The sequence below is a fragment of the Grammomys surdaster genome, unplaced genomic scaffold (genome assembly GCF_004785775.1).
Source record: "Grammomys surdaster isolate TR1022 unplaced genomic scaffold, NIH_TR_1.0 125739, whole genome shotgun sequence".
Lineage (NCBI taxonomy): Eukaryota > Metazoa > Chordata > Mammalia > Rodentia > Muridae > Grammomys > Grammomys surdaster.
Genome location: NW_021620571.1, coordinates 658,406 through 676,125, shown reverse-complemented (window position 1 = coordinate 676,125; position 17,720 = coordinate 658,406). Strand labels below are relative to the sequence as shown.

General features: G+C 39.1%; 1 protein-coding gene across 7 annotated transcripts in view; it reads right to left on the bottom strand.

Moving 5' to 3' along the window:
- Positions 1-619: 619 nt before the first annotated feature.
- Positions 620-17,720, bottom strand: part of Chd9 (chromodomain helicase DNA binding protein 9) — a 217,271-nt gene continuing 200,170 nt past the window's right edge. For 6 of the 7 annotated variants that reach the window (XM_028788235.1, XM_028788239.1, XM_028788234.1 and 3 more), the window contains 5 exons: positions 15,373-15,512; positions 14,691-14,885; positions 11,613-11,741; positions 5,944-6,048; positions 620-4,051 (listed from right to left, as the gene is read on the bottom strand). In XM_028788235.1, the coding sequence (XP_028644068.1) occupies positions 3,182-4,051; positions 5,944-6,048; positions 11,613-11,741; positions 14,691-14,885; positions 15,373-15,512 (1,439 nt within the window). In that variant the 3' untranslated portion in view covers positions 620-3,181. The remainder of the gene's footprint in view (positions 4,052-5,943; positions 6,049-11,612; positions 11,742-14,690; positions 14,886-15,372; positions 15,513-17,720) is intronic. The other variant, XM_028788238.1, reaches the window with a different exon arrangement.

Genomic DNA, 17,720 nt, shown 5'->3' with positions numbered 1-17,720 from the left:
TAAAAATGTCCAAGTCGGTACAGCTCCAAGTGTTTGGGGTTTCACCTCCATAGTGAGAGAAGCTGTTTGTTAAATGTTTCCAAAACACACTGCCAAAAATGGCACTGAGTCAGAAGAAATTGTTATGGCTGGGAGCTAATTACTGATCTCCAGAATGAAGTCCTGCGCGAGGTGAGGCTTGTCATCTTCTTAGTCCTCTTGGAAGTTTTAGGGGCACAAAGGGAAGAAAGGAAACACAGTGTTTGCCATAGGTGGAGGTTGCTTTATAGACATGGGCTTTAATACTTAACACTCCAAACGAAGATCTTTCCTATTTACGCAGACATCAATACAAGCGAACCATCAATGGACTGAAAATGAAAACCTGGCATTTAAGATGCTATTGTAGATATAAATATAGAAAATTTCAATCCCTTAAATATCACTGAGCCCTGAGTTTGAGGTCAGCCTAGGTGACAAATACCCAGTGAAAAACTACGCCACCACTGACATCCACATTTCTTCTAAAGTACACAGTGATATTGAAGATTTATAACTATGGTTTCTTTTATAACTTGAGTGACATTAAATTATATATAAAACTCAAGTGAAAAAGTACTGTCATGTACAGAGGCTGACATCATGGGTAGTCAAAGAATATGTTTAATAAAAAATAATTAAACTTCCATTTGCTCTATAGAACATCATAGAAAGTAATTTAATAAATTACAAATGACTTTTTAAGACGTTTGCTCAACTACAGAAAGCAAATTTAGACTACACAAAACACAACTGGTAAATATTGCAAATATCCAAAAGAAAACTTGGACTGAGACTGAGTCATGAGACCTGAAACAAGGGGTAAAACACAAGGCAACACCAGCCCTAACTCTCTCAGTGACTACCAACACATACTGGGATAGCCTTCCAGCTGCAGCATGAGTGAGTACTGTGTGACTCCATCGACTCAGTTCCTGTAACCCTTATCTTCACGTTTCCAGATCTGCATGGTTGTCTTAGCTGACGCCTGGACCACCTTCCCCCAATCAATCTACAAAGACATGTCTTGAAACCCAAGAGAATGTTTAAAGTTAATATTAACCTTATGCTTTGAAACGGTAATTGACTTATATATAGAAAGAGAATCACTAGGATGTTACCCAAATTTATTAGACCATAATTAGGAAAATACTTTATCTCATAGACTTTGCTATAAATTAGATTTTAATGACAAGATCTAAGGTTTTTTTTTTAACTTCATTTTTTTTTCTTTTAATTGGGAAAAGAGAGGAATAAAGGTCATACGGGTAGACCTAGAGGTGAACGGGATGTGGGTGGTATCGAAACACTCCACTGCAAACCAAGGTAACTGTCTGAAAAACTTTGGCTATCTCACAGGTATGTTCTAGTTAAACAAAAGTGCAACACTGCAAAGGGAACACAGTAAATATGTAGTATACCGTTTTCATGAGGAAGGATCACTACCCACTGCTCCTGGATGGGCATTACAGTGACTATTGCTAAGACATTGCATAAAGAACTATCAATTCAAAGTACTATTTTGAGAAAATACAAAAATTAATAATACAATCCCAATGGAACTTACATAATTTGGTAAATACATATAACATTGTCTAATAATGGGTTACGTTTTTACATACAGAAACATAATTTACTGGTAAAGGTTTTGGGAAACCCAGTACAATCGCTTAGTCCATGACAAACAACAGCTCTATTGAAACATACTGGAAGTCAGTTTTCCCATAGGAAAGAACTGGGGTACTCCTCCCAAATTTACCACCTTGCAAACTTTAGCATGATTTATTTAGACACGAGGAAAATGCTAATATTTATCTCTCCTTAGAATGTCTAAGTCTGTTCTAATTGTTTCCAATGTATATAAAGGTAAACCTTGGACCTCTACCTTGTCAGAATGATAGCAGCTTTAGCAGGAGAAATGATATCACAAATCAAATACCAGACAGATTGTACATGACAAAGGGTTGTAAGGAACACAACAGAAGCCTTGGACTTCATAGGTATAATTTGTACATCGTTTTGAGATTAGTCAAAGTGCATTTTCAAAGTGGGCATTTCAGCATTTATTATACACTGATAGCCCAACACTGACTCTGGGTAACATGCTGACTTCTTACTCCTAGAAACTCAATTAATTCAGACTATCTGCATATTACTTGACTACTATTACCTGTTATTTTGGAATATTTCCAGGACATAAGACACAAACAGAAACCTATACAAATAAAGCAAACAAACACTTTCCTGTACGTGAAGGGCACTGTGTTCAAAGTTCTCAGTGGCGTTTCATGAGTTTGCCTTTCTGAACCCTGGAAACAAGACATTATTCATCTGAGACATAATTATTTTTAATAGGAGGCCAAACTTTGAAAAGTTTTAATGTATGTGTACAGGGTATCAAAGTCATATGACACAAGATTATTTTATGACTTCATTTTTACTGATTTCTGAGTTAAGTTCAGTAAAATGCAAGCCATGGTCCTTGCCAGATTGACATGGTATTTAGGATGTGTTTAAAAACCCCTGAAAACAAGCACAGAATTAGAAACGAATGTAAACTTCCTAAACTAACTCAGCTGAGGTAACAGGTAGCCAGATAAATTGGCTGATTGGGAAACTTATTTCTTCTTTAAAACATACTTGTACCTGAATTGGAGACATCAGCAGTGCATCGAGACACTAGAGCGTTTTCACGTAATTAAAGCAATGGATGGTGATGGAGAGTCTACAGCTTTCATGACATTCATTAGCTGCCCAAATTATTGCTGAGTTTTGATCTGTAAATTATAGGTGTCAAGGAGGCTGTAAAACTATATTCAAATTAAATCAGTAATATGCATAAAGTATTCTGTGTTCACTGCAAATATATTAAATATACAACTCTTATTGAGCATCATTTTCATAAAATTAACCCCCAACAAAATTATAATGCCTTTTGTTGTAACTTTATACGTGTATGTATCTGATAGTACATCGAGTTCAGAAACTTATGGATCTTAAGAAAGAGGACATGCAAAACATCTCTGAAAGCAGTTTGCACTTCTAAACAAACAACTGAAATGTTCTGTCAGTAAGTTATTGATGCACTCAACACTGGGATATTTACAGTTAATAATTAAAGAAAAGGCAAAACCAGTTCAGGATGAGGTTGCAGAGTCCCTAGTCAGTCTTCATTGCTTGAGTCTGAATCCTCAGATGATGATGACGAACTATCAGAGCCAGAGGAAGCTCTCTCTGAACCCTCGTCTGTGCTGTTCTCATTGAGAGGACTAGGCTCAGTTCCCCCTTTCTCTTCCTGATCTCTAACTCTGGAATCTTCTTCCTTTATTTCGACTGACTTAGATGAATCTAAGTCGCTACTTTTGTTTTTCTGTACATCTAAAGTATTGGACTGAGACAAGGTTGGAAGATGAAGATTAAGGCCTGGAGTGAGCAGCATCCCTGGGTAAAGTATGTTAGACAGCAACAGTGGGTTAAGAGCTATGGGCTTGGCAGCTGCAGCTGAACTCAATGCAGCCGTGGAGGAAGTCGAAGGAGAACCTGCCACACAGCGTTCTCCTCCATTCTCGGAACTTTGGCTCTCTGTCCTTTCTTTTTTTCCTTCTGGCTCCTTGGTGTCATTTCCTCGTTTTTCTTCCACCCCAGATTCTGCAGTCTTTGACAGGAGTCCTCCCATGCCTAGCAGATTTGGTAACCCGGCCATTCCTGAGAACAGCATGGGGAACATAGCAGCCATGTTTTTAGTTTCTCCTCCAGAAGAAAGGCCGGAAGGCATGCCCATCAGCCCCGCCGTCACTTGCAGCGACTGCAGGTTCTGCAGGTTTTGTTGTAAGGCCTGAAGAGCTGAGAGATCCACACCTGGAAGTAATCCGTTGGCCAGTAAAGGATTGCCTGGCGCTCGGCTGGCAGGAGCTGCTGCCACTGCCGTAGCCTTGGCAACTCCACTCTTAGGCCTTCTCCCCCGCCTGCTTACTTCCTCTCTCACAACAGGACCAGTGAGAATACGTTCATACATACTTTCTGGAAGAAACCCCTAGAGAAAATACATATTCGTTAACAACAGCTATGTGAAGATAAAATCAGTACCAAATAGCTTATCAAATAGCTTATTAAGAGGTAGTTATTCACAAACCTACTCTGAATTGGTGTGAAATCACTGTGAAAGACGTAACTTTAATCTAAGTGGTGGCTTCAATTAGCTATTCCCATGCCCATTTTTTTTTTTAATTATATAAAAGAGAATGGAAAGAGGCATTTAATTTTGTTTATACTATGAAGCTTAAGTTTGTAGGACAGAAAACTTAAGGGCCAAAGAAATGTTATCAAGGAATCCTCATAACCCTTCCTGTGCACATCACCACTTGCTCAGACCTTCTGATCTGGAAAGTCCTAAAGGAAAGGCAGGGGGCATATGCAAAGGCTGAGCTTCAGTTGTGATACTTTGAATCATTGACTGTCCCTTTGGAAAGAAGGTAAACAGAACCAAGACACAGAAGATACACTCCGAAGGGGAAAGACATTATTACCCAGTATTATCTGGATACAATTCGGGCTCGATGTATGTGTATATATCTACCATTTGTAAATGTTAATGACAGGCAGGGGGCTTCATGAAATATTATATTCAAATAATCTGGTTCTGCATTTGCTATATAGTCACTCAAATTACATATTGGTGATAAGCAGTAAAAAATTTAAAAAAGGAAGAAAGATAAGAGCTGAAAACAGCAGTGGAACCTGCTGCTGGCCAGGACAAATGACCATCTGTGCTGCCTTTAAGGTGTTCTCCTAGGGTGTTCTGGGATACAAATTTCCTCAAAGTTTTATTTTGTAATCTCTGCAACAGCACCCTCCAGTTGAAATGTCACCTACATAGTTTAAAAATTTCTAGAGGCCACATGAACTTTAGTAATATAGGCTAATTAAATAAAACATGACCTAAAAATCTTCACTTCATTGTGTAATGTACAAAAACTGAGATGTGTTATATTCTTTCTTTCTCAAACTATGCTTCCCAGTGCCTAGAAAGCATGATTTTTAACCCGAGCACACCTTGATCCATGTGCTTGGTGGCACTGTCTGTGAGGTGTAGATGTCAGTTACAGTCTAAGGAGAAATCTAGTGGGACTACTTTTTGCTTGGTTTTTCTCCTTAAAAGCATTGTGGCTCGCTGCAGAAAGTACAGCAATGAATACAGAACCAAACCATGGTCCTCTCACTACTCAGCCCCAGGGCTGCCAGCACTTAGACTGCACAATGCAGCATTTGCTTTGTACTTATTTTAGGATTCTCCCTATTCCTTTCCAAAATAAAAACATAGTTACATTGAATTTAGTCTCACAGCTTGCCTTCGCGATTTGAACACCTATAGAAATATTAAATATTTACTATATAGTTAGGCTCTAACAGCCCAAAGTCTTAACTATGAAGACACACTGTGTTGCCAACATTTTTTTCTCTTGACCCCACATATTCTTCTAAGACATCATTTTTAAGTAGTTATATAGAATTCTAACATATAAAAGTCCATTGGTTTGTTATCCATCATTTACTATTATACTAGGATGTAGTGTAATTCCAGGACATAGGAAGCTGATGCAGGTCTGGAGTTCAAAGCCAGTCTGAGCTATCTACCCTCCCATGAGCTACAGACCCTTCTATGGTGACTTCCATGTTACATAAGTTTCTTTGCATACCTATTTGATTATTCTTTGCCACAGTATCCAAACACAATATTTGCAATAAAAGGGGAAGTATTCCTGGTCTGAATTCTACCTTATTTTCAATTACACATTCTGAAAAAGAAAACTTAAAGCTGAAAGCAATTGTAGATGTTCATGAAATTCTTATTCTGAGAAGAGAGCTTAAAGTAAAGCATATTCAAATGGTTTAATCTCTAACATGGCGTATTTGTGAGATACTCACAGACTGCTTAACAACATCTCCCCATTCAGGAGCTACTCCATATTCTGAATTTTCTTTCAGGAATCTACATAAGTCTTTCAAAGGAGGAGCAAATGCACCTCCAACCTGTAAACAAACAAACAAACATAGACAGTTAACACTATTATGTATGAAGTTATTTCTTTGATTTCTGATATAAAATTCCTTTAAAATATGTATTTTTGAACGACCTTCAACAATATGAATAACTATATTTAAAAAGAGTCACTCCAATCTAATCAGGCTACTGAAATACTATATAAACACATTCGCTTTTGTCCTCTGGTTATTTGTAGTGGCCACCTTGGCAGATGCAACCTCAATTGGAGACTCTTTATTGAAGAACTGCCTAGACCAGGCTGGCTTATGGGCATGTCTATGGAAGGACTGTCTTGACTGCTAATTAATGGTAGAAGTGCCCTGTCCATTGTAGGTGGCACCATTCCCTAGTCAGGTGATCCTGAACTGTATTTTAGCTAGCTGAGCATGAGCCTCCAAGTAAGTTAGTAAGCAAGGGCTGAAGCATCAAGAAGCATTCCTCCATGGTTTATGCTGCAGTTCCTTGGGTATGAGTTTCTTGGTCAGGGATAACATTTCATGGAATAGCAAGCAGCCTTGCCTTCACATTCCTGCAGGAGTTCCTGCTTTAACTCCTCCTGATGATGAACCTGTAACCAGAAAGCAAACCTTTCCTTCCCTCAGCTGCTTTTGGTCAAAGTACCTGTCACAGTGACAGAAATGACCTGAAACAGAAATGATGTAAATCTTAAATTAAGTGGAACAACTAGAGCAGAAAATGAAGAACTACTGTTCATGGTATCCGTAGGAGGCGAAACAGGCAGTCTAGTCCACTTTGAAGTATACCTTTTGGAGTCATAGTTCCCAGCTATGGAAATTCAGGTAAATCAGTAAATATGTTTGAGTCTCTTTTGTGATCTATGAAGTGGGGTGACAATATTTCCTTCAAAGTGTCTGATGAAGAGAAAATGAGACAATTCAAGTGTCTTATAATAATATCTGGCTTACAATAAGTATATATCAAACACTGGGCTTAGAACATTACATATATATTTTATTTTAGTTCTTAGAAAATCTTTTTGAGATACTATTTCTATTTTCAAAATGAAGGACCTGAGCATCAGAGAAGTTATAGTTAACTTTTATAAAGCCATCTAATAATGTCAAGAGTTAGGAATAAAACATAGGTCTCAGAATTCCACACTTTTGTGTATTCATTATGCATATTAGCTACATTACATATTATTAAATTGTAAGTATTTTTTCTATATTTTCAGAATTCAAATTAATGTTTTAATCAATTAATCAATGTTTTTGACCTATCATTAATGTTTCTTTGCAGTCTAAAAGCTGCTTTCTGAGCACTTCCTTCTTCTCTCTTGAATATACATGCTTTACGTATTTTTTCTTGAGTAATGCTGGGACTGAATTAGGGCCTGTGAATGCTACATAAGCATTCTGTCCCTGGCTACACCCCCAACTGACAAATCCACATTACGCCTTCAGAGGATGTACATTCATTTATCGCAGTGAGTATACTGCCCATACCTCTAAGCATTTCCATCCAATATCCTAATTTTTAGTCTCTAGAACTTCTCTTGTACTCTGTTCTTTATGAAGCTTCAGGTTAAAGAAAATTTACAACCTGTGACTTAATCTCCAGGCTGGTGCAGAGAGAAGATTCTAAATCTGAGGACAGTCCAGCCTACATAGTGAGTTCTACGTCAGACTGAGCTACAGTGTGAGACCTTGTTGTTGTTTTTTTAAAGATTCATTTATTTATTTTATGTACATGAGTATTCTATAGCTGTCTTCAGACACACCAACAGAGGGCACCAAATCCTATTACAGACACCTATGAGCCACCATGTGGTTGCTGGGAATTGAACTCAGGACCTTTGGAAGAACAATTGGTGCTCTTAACTGCTGAGCCATCTCTCCAGTCACCGAGACCTTGTTTTAAACAAAACAATACATAATATAGGATAGCATAACCTCCTCCCCTAAAACTAAGTGGACTTTGTAGGAAGATTCTTTTCCTTAGTGATTCATCAACTTAACTCTGTATCTCAGAGACAAGCCAGTAGTGGAGAACCCTACAAATCAAGGAAAATGAAGAAGGTTCCAGAAAATTTACAACATTAATATTCAGAATATTTACTGCCAGTGAAATGGCCCAGCCGAAAAAGGCACTTGCTGCCAAGTCTGACAATTTGAGTTCAATCACCAGGATCTACAAGGTGGAAGGAGAGAACTGACTTGTGCATGTTGTCCTTTGACCTTTATACACACACACACACACACACACACCACACACACACACAGAGGATGTATTAGTAGTTCAGACACAATGGATGTTAGTCTTCAGTATATGTTAGAATTCTGAAGAAGCAGGCTCTAAAGCCAGCAAAGGAGTGGACTTGCCAGTGAGTGTGAGAGCAAGCAGGCAGAGAGAGCTTCCTTCTTCTATGCCCTATATATAGACTGCAGTCAGAAGGTATGCCCTGGATTAAAGATGGATTTCCTCACCTTAAAAGATTCACATTAAAAGTGGGTCTTCCCCAGGTGCAGACACGCACAGCCAAACAGGAGATGGAGCTCGGGGACTCTTATGGAAGAATACGAGGAAGGATTGCAGCCCCTAAGGGGATGGGAACTCCATAGGAAGACCAACAGAGTCAACTAATCTGGACCCTTGGTCCTAGGTTGTGTGAAAAAGCAAGCTGAGCAAGTCATGGGAACAACCTAGTAAGCAGCACTCCTTCATGGTCTCTGCTTCAGTTCCTGCCTCCAGATTCCTGCCTTGAGTTTCTGTCCAGCTTCCCCTGAGACCATAAGATGAAATAAGCCCCTTTCTCCCCAGTTTTCTTTAGCTCAGTGTTTTAGCACCATATAGCAAACCAATACATGACCAAAAGTTGAACAAACTGCATCTACCAGACTGGGGAAAATTAGTAGTACTTAACATAAAAACAACTGTTACTTTTAAATGGAGTGTTTAATGTGGGATTTCTTATTATTAGTTAAAATGTTTTTATTTATTGTTATCTTAGCAGAGAGGTCATTTAACAGAAAGTAAAACTTGGAACGTCCAGGATGCAGTGAGTTTGTGAGCTGAGTCTTATCCTGACGTCTGTCACCTTTTCTGACCCAGTTTACTGGTCAGCTGACCTAACAAACCCTGGCATATTACAGCTGTATGTACAAAGGATATCACAAAGCACCTATCCTTTAGATTATAAGGAAAAAAAGACAAATCATTATAGAAAGAGAATTTTACCAAATACCATGTCATATCTGGTTTAGAAATAACCTGTAGAAAAAACTTAATTTGGGGGCTAAAGTGACAGCTCAGTGGGTTAACATGCTTGTTGCTCTTCTGGAGAACCCAGGTTTGGTTCTCAGCACCTTTATCAGGAGGTTTACAACTGCCGCACACTACTTCCCGGAGACCAGCACCCTCCTTTGTCCTCTGCAGGCACACCCACACCCATCATGCACTGGTGCTACACCTCAATACTAAGGCTGTAGTGCACCATGTCCAGACAGCTTTCCTGAGCTCAGTGAAAATGGAGGTGGTGCTTCCTCTTCTCCACCTGATCTGGGGAGGCCAACTCAAACCCTACCTGAGGGATGTCAAGTAATCCCTGGTGAAATTGCAAATTCAACTTCTGGGAAAGCCTCTCCAATGCAAATGAGATGTCTCCAATACCTTAAACCTCAGCCAGCGAAACTTCACCCTAAGAAAAACCCATCCCACTTTCCAAGGTTCAAAATATAGCCTTTGTTTACCCCAAATGAAGTATATGCATACAAACCTACCCCGAATAAAGTTATGTGCTCAAGCTAAGATTGTTTCAGAGAGCCATTTCATTGAAGATTGTCAGAGAAGGTCTTCATCTAAAAGAGCTATATATAACACTTAAGGTCTTTGGAGAAGTCCTTTCCCTCCACCCACAGCTGGACCAGGATCCTGGAGATCCCACTCAGTCTCACAGCTGGATCCAACATGCATACCACAATGTACATATAAGTAAAAAGTAAATATTTTTTAAAAACATTAAATTCATAGGACTAGAAGCAACCACTGTTTGATGCTAAGGCTGAGAAAAAGTCAGGGAAGCAAAAGCTGGACTCAACCCAAGAGAGAGAGAGAGAGAGAAGAGCAGCAGAAGGTATAAAAGAGATCACACAATAGCTGGAAACACCTAGAAAAAGCGAAAAGATAAAACATTTTAAAAGAGGAACCAGTTCACATGGTTCCCTGGTGGGAGGAAGAACCAAAGAACCTTCCAGAAGGTAAACTAGACTTTCCTAGTTTAAAGAGACTGGCAGTCAGTCCTAGCCACAGAATGAGTTCTCACATTTTCAAACCCTGTTGGAGAATTTGGTGGGACTCCTGCATAACAAATCATCATGGGAGAAGTCAACATTGGATTTTGTAAACCCCATGGGGTTTTGTAAAACCCATGCACCATTATGGGACTGAGCTACTCAAGGGGCTTGAGAATAAGGCACAATTAGAAGTCAGAAAGCCTGGGGCATGCAGCCACAGTCCCGGCAGCCGTCTGTAAAGAATGCACTAGTGCTAGGTGAAGACATGCTGAGAGCTAGCGTCACCGAAGGCCTAGTAAACGACTCCAACATGACCACAGCCACCACCCAGCAGCGCTGAGACTGGAGGATCAGACAGAGGCTGTTCCAACGCACAGTTCTGTGGTTGTTGACCCCAAGGTGTCCCTACACTTTTACCATTATTTTCAACTCAGGTGGTTGTTGTTGTTTTCAATAAGTATCATCTTATTGTGGTGAGTGCTTTGCCTGCACGCATGTCTGTGTAGCAAATGTCTGACTGGCTAGTGGGTGCACTGAACAAAGGAGGGTGATACATAGGTGAATGAGCACAGGCCAATGATATACATGTATGAAAATGTCATTACAAACAATTATTTGGAAGGCCTACCAAAGTTAAGATTAGTCATACTATATAAACAAGAAAAAAGCTCAACTATTAATAATTGGTGAATAGTTGGCACAAGCTAAGCATAGAAGTTCCATTTACCTATAAAGTAATCTTTGAAACATTTTATTTCCATCAAAAATTATATAATGTGCCTATTTGAGAAAACAAGATTGACTTGAGCTATCTGATAAAATGTTACACTGATAAAAAGGCAACATATTTATTACAGTGATAATGTAAATGATGTCACCTTTGAGTAAGGTGTCTTGACTTTTGGCACAAGACCCGTGGGTTGGTACCTCAAGCCATGTAAGAAGGATGATCTCTTCCGTATAGATGAAGGCAGCATTCTCTCCCTTCTTACCCTCCCCCGCTACGTGGAGCATGGCAACTGAACCAGTCAGGGACAGCAACTAATGTCCCATGAGGGAACCACTGCATGAGACAGAGTGCCCTTGTCCAGTGTGCAGCCATCCACAGCAACACTGCTTGCCAAATCTGTGCTATGGCTTGCTTCTCACTAGCTGTGGGATTTGATATCAGACTACATAAAATTATCATGCATGTCTTCCCCTCAGCTGTGCCAGGTTTCCCATTCTCTCATCTGTTAGAAAATAATGCGTAATTTAACCCGTACCCAGTGTGGAAAAGTAACGAGCCGTACAGATACCTTTCTTGCATTCCTTCTGTTAATCAGCTGCACGCGCTCCTCTCCAGTGAGACTGTTGACATCTAGTTTGTTTGGGTTTCGGCATCGATGCCTTTTCTGTTTGGGTCTTCCCTCATGAAGCTGCACTCTCTAAAACACACCAAGAAACACCTTGAAGCTCGTGGCCTTGGTCAGAATGGTACAAGTAAGCTGACCCCAGGAGCTCTCAGCCTGTGTGAAGCGAAAGCTCCCACTCTCTAGCTAGTCCACTTAAAGTCTTAAACTTCAAAGATTTTAATTAAGTTTTCAATTTTCTTTTCAAATTTTTTATTTGAAAGTGTACTCAAGGGCACTGTGATGATCACTTGTACGGTTCTGTATGAAGGTATGACTCCTGTAGTGCTCCTCTGCCGGCTGTTCCGGACACAGCAGCAAAGCCACAGAGAGCATCACCTGACACCTGAGGGCTCAGCAGTGCTGATGGAGTAGTTTCCTCTGAAAATGCCTGTTAATGTCATGAGCTAAACATCCTTTGATAAGTTTCTCATGTAGTGAATTTCAGAGGAAACGCTTCAGGCTTCCTCTGTGCTCTGATCATTTCTTTACTTGTTTTTGAGGCTGGCCCTCAGGTAGCTCAGGCTGGCCCTGATCTTATTCTGATCCAAGGGTGTGTTAGAACTGGGGCCCTTCTTGCCTCTGACTTCTACATCCTGAGATTACAGCTGTATGCCACCAAATCCTGCTACAACAATTCATAATTGTGCTGGGGACTTTCATTTCTCTCAATCTCTCTTAATTATTCTTTTTTCATATATTCCTCACAATACTAGAGGTATTATTTTTACAGTGCAAATCAAACATCACACTGAGTGTAGTGAACCACACCTTTAGGCACAGCACTAAGGCAGAGGCAGGCAGGTAGGTCTCTGTGAGTGCCAGGCCAGCCAGAGCTATATAGAAAGACCCTGTCTCAACAAAACAAAACAAAACAAAACCACTCCCAGTAAAACAGTAAGTAAATAAAAATTAAAAAACAAGACCCCAAACCCCTCATATCTGGAAATAAAAATTAAAACTCTACATCAACTTTGTCTTTCATTGACAACGTTCTCCATGACTGTTCTCAGGGCCGAGCACACCTTCTTCCTCCTGTGCTAAAGGAGCCGATGCTCACTGATCTTCTCTCAGTCACATTTCTTACTGTCTCCATGTATTTACTCTGCCTCAGCTGTTAATTGTGCTGCCTCTGTTCATGGCACTTCACATACCTCATCGCTGTTGTATTCTTTTGTTTTTGAGACTGTGTAGTCCTGGCTGTCCTAGAATTTGCTCTGGAGACCAGGTTGGCCTCCAACTCAAGAGACCCAGCTGTCTCTATCCCTTCCTCCCCTCCCCCAAATCCCCACCTCCACTCACAGCCCCTGAGTGCTGGGATTAAAGGCAGATACCTTCACCACCTGACAATATACTTAGGATCACCTTATAGCTATTTAGCTACAGAGAAAATTAATAAAAACTCATTTGTACTGATAATAAAAAGGGAATAAAATCCTTTGGTGTCTAGACTGTGTCACATGGGCAAGAGCTTTGGGTTTTTACTCTCCCATCTTTAGCTTCTAAAATTATACCTAGTGCTTAGTAGTGTCACTCAGTATAATTATATTGGTTGAATACAAGAATGCCATTTTCTACCATGTTGTGAATTCATATTTCTCATAATTGCAATGTTCATTTTCATGGCCTTATACATTTAGTGAAAACCTCTTTTCATATAAGTATAGAAATATTTGACAATAAAACAAAAGAAATTAAAGACTGAAAATTTGTGTTAACTGCTATACAACCTAGAAATATGAAAGGCATCTAAAATCCCAAACTGAAGCTTTCTGTTTAAGACTACTAGGCTGTTTCTTGGTGATAAAACAGAAATACTGGGTCAAATCTTGTATTATAAATATAAAGAATATTCTAGAAACTAGAGCTTATCTAATTGCTTTATACAAAAAAAAAGGAAATTAATTTTATTCTGTTAATGAAATAGTAATAATCACATTCCCTACACCTTGCAAGTAAAGTTTTGAAATTTTAAAGATTTAAAATAATAAATTAAAAAAAATAAACATTGGCACATGCCTTTAGTCCTAGCACTCGGGAGGCAAGCGGATCTCTTGAGTTCAAGGTCAGCCTGGTCTACAGAGTGAGTTCCAGGACTGAGAAACCCTATCTGGAAAACCGAGAACAAACAAACAAACGAACAGTCCTCACAAGGCCCATGTGGTGGGGCACAGCTCCCCTGAGGTAATGCATTTGAACTTCACACTAGAGGGAGCCATGAAGGCTCTGCTACCTCACTGTGGGGAGCGGGTCTCTACACAGAAATGTCACATTTACATATGGGGTCCATTACATTTAATATATTACCGTCTGATAATAATAAACTAAAAGCAAACACTAGGCTTCTATGACTTCTTCTCACTTTCTCCATATGTTTTACTCACCTAGACAGTTAATTACATATAAAGGCATATAGACAGCATATCAGAGAACAATCACAGATTAAATATAGTAACTCAGATCTTTGCTTAACGAAAACTCTGGAGAAAGAAATTGTACACATACAGCTTAAAGATACCCACTATATGGCCTTGAACCATTTATTTACTTACATTTTCAGTATTTTAATTGTTTTTATAAGATAATTATAACAATATTATCCTAATAAAGTTATGTTAATTGAGATAAAGATGTTAAGTATTAAGTATAGACAAGCATAGACACGTTTTAGCACTTTGTATTTATTATTACTTTAAAATAAACTTCTTGAGAAATAGAGTTAGAAGTTTTATACCACTGCAGCCTTTATTGGGTACCATAAAGTTCATCAGAAGTCTTGGATTACAGATGTGTGCCACTGTATCCTGCCTGAAGTGACTTTTAAAATTAAATATTTAGTAAATGCAGAAAGGAAAGCACCACAGAATTATATTTTAGAAACTATGGCAATTATTTCTCTTTGATACTTTCCTAAATCTTAGGCAGAACAGGTATTTAGTATATGTTTGATGACTCAAAAGAACAAAAACCATGGAGCCTACGTACTGGAATGAAAGCTCCCAGGTCCTCCACATAACCAGGGTGCTCCTTAAGCCATCTGTCCAGGTCCTTTCTCTTCGGCGCATCGTCTCCTGCGAGCCTTGTCCCATCTTTGAGATTAATAACTGGAACAGGGCTTTCTGTATCAGGAATTCTTGGAGGCTGAGGATAGGACAGCGCTGGGTTTACGCCTGTGGAAATCTGTGAGGTGGTTAAGTCTAAGTAAACTGTGGAAAACATCAAATACAATTTGTATTTCCATGCTTTATTATTCTAATTTTAGTACAACAGAGTAATTTGTCATGTCCCCTCCCCACCCCAGGCCTTGCTATACATTCCTGACAGTGCACACCAGGATGGCCTGAAGTTGGGGCGGCGATTCTCGAACCACTACCCCCTGCATACTGGGTCACACAACTACTTTACCATGTCCAGACTCAACGGGCACTTTTTTTTTTTTTTTTTTTTTTTTTTAGAAGAAAGCATTGTATAAAATTCTGCCAAGACTTTTAAAGTTAAAATTTTTATAATTCTTGACCAGTGTCAAATATTATTAAGATCCAATTTAAGAGTATGGAATACTAATTTCTTTATTATTTATTTTATTAAAATTAAAACAATAAGTGTATACTTATTAGGACTGAATTTCAGGCTTACGGTTAAATAATTTTAAAATAGTTTCACTTACGTGATTAGGTGGCTTATTTCTGTTCAAAAAGAGGATGTCAGCGCCTTCTACATTCCTTCTCCTTCCCCGCCTTTTCTTCACTGTGGGCTGGCTATCTAGTATCGCTCCATTGGCACCAAAGGTTGACTGACTGGAAGTACCTAATCAAGTTAAAAATGCAAATCAGTGACTAAAAACTTAAATCAAACATTACAACTTTTCTAAACGTATTTGAAGTTAGTTCTTTTATATACCAAACTAAAAAGTTCTTGGATTAAAAACATGCTTGTCTCTCAGTTTAAAAGCTTGGAGCTTGGTAATCTAGGTCTCTCACGCAGACTCTCTCAGCTCACACTGGCCTCCCACTCTGCTCCTCCTGCTTTTTCCACCTGCATGCTGGGATTCCGGGCATGAGTCACCTTATCTGCAAGTATTCAGCTCTTTCCTGACCTCTTTGTATGTTGTTTTATTTAATTCATCACAGAGATATCACATCTTGCTCCTCCACTTCATCTTACACACAATGAGAAGGTGCAGAAATGTTAATGTTAACTAATTTCCAAAAAGTCCAGAAGGAAGACAGATCACGCATTCACATTTATAATTATCAAAGTGTATTATATAGAGTACTGATATAACTACATAGTGTTAATAATACTTGAGACTTTAACATGGTTTTATACAGTTTTAAAACGAGTGTTATAATCACTATCACACAGTGTGCATATCATTGTTATATTGCTTAAGATTTGATGAATTTTAAAGTATGTTGTATGTGTATATGTGCTAAGTGCAGATGCCTGTGGAGTCCACAAGAGGGCCCCGAAGCCCCCCGGTGCTGGAGGTGAGGCATCTGCAGCTGTCAGAAGCGGGTACTAGGGACTGGACCCAGGTCCTCTGCAAGAGCTGTATCCATTCTTAACAACTGAGCCATCCCTTCAGCCCTTTTATTTATATTGTTAGTATAAAAAGTACTGATATAGTAAAAAGAAACGTAATAGTAATAGCTACATAAACTATACTGCCATATAATATATACTGTTTTATATATAATTACTGTACACTACATATAGTATTATTCATCAAAGAGTTACTTATAGGTGACAGCTGGACAATCTTCAGCCGCAATATTTTCACATGATCTAATACTGATTATATCTTATAGAAAAGCTTTCAGATTAAGGACGAGAATAGTGAACCACTTTGGGTGAGCAAGAGGGCCCACAGCTGATCTCCATTTATCCTTATACTTCAGTGGAAAAGAGAGCTCCTTAACCCTAAAACTATCACTGAAAAGCATAATTTGGGAAATGTATACTTCATTATTAGAAACGCCCACATGGAATGCTCTTGCAGGGGTTGGGGAAGCATATGAGTATGTGTGTGGTGGATATGGGTACACACACATCTGCACGTGTGTTTGGAGGTCAGAGATTGCCTGCCATTGGGCATCTTTCTCAATTGCACTTCACTTTATTTAATGAGGCAGGGTCTCTCATTCAATCTAGACCTCATTGATCTGGCTAGTCTAGCTTGCCAGCTTGCACCAAGGATCCTCTGTTGCTGGCTACCAAGCACTGGGATTACAGACTTTATGAAGTACCGGGGATCCTGAGGCTGATCTTCAGGCTTATATGACAAATGCTTTATCCACCAAGTTTATGTCCTCAGCCCTTCAGTTGTAGGTCTTACAATGTGATGCCGAGTAACTAGAAAATTACACTGAACAGTTAATGAATTCACAGAAGTCCAAACTGATGACAATGAAAATAAACTAACTGATAATTTAAAACAAGTAGAAGGTGGCCAGACAAGACAAAACCAGTGTTGAATACATTTAAACATTTTTGGAGTTATTTATTTTCATTTTATGGGTATGTTTCTTTGCGTGTGTGTGTGTGTGTGTGTGTGTGTGTGTGTGTGTGTGTGTGTATGTGTGTGTGTGTGTTTATATCATTTCCATACCTGGTCCTCATGGAGGTTAGAAGAGTGCACTGGAATGTTCCTAGAAGTGGAGTTACAGATGGTTGTGAGCCAGGTCCTTTGTAAGAACAAGTGCTCTTACCCACTGAACCATCTTTCCAGCCCATGTAATCACTCTTTGTTGATCAAAGGGCATGCAACATATGGCATAAATGACATATTCAGTAAATATGTTGATTCAAGTGGCCAGAAAGGTTAGAAGAAATAGAGACTTAAGAGAAAGTATATTAATATGGTAACTGTTTTCAAAATGCTGTGACTTACCATGGAGATATAGGTAGGGCAAAGCTAAGACTACAGTGCTCTTAGAGGGAAAACTCCAATCATTGAGAAAAGAAACAAAACGGATCAGGGAAAATGGACTTCCAAATTAGAAGATATTTTTC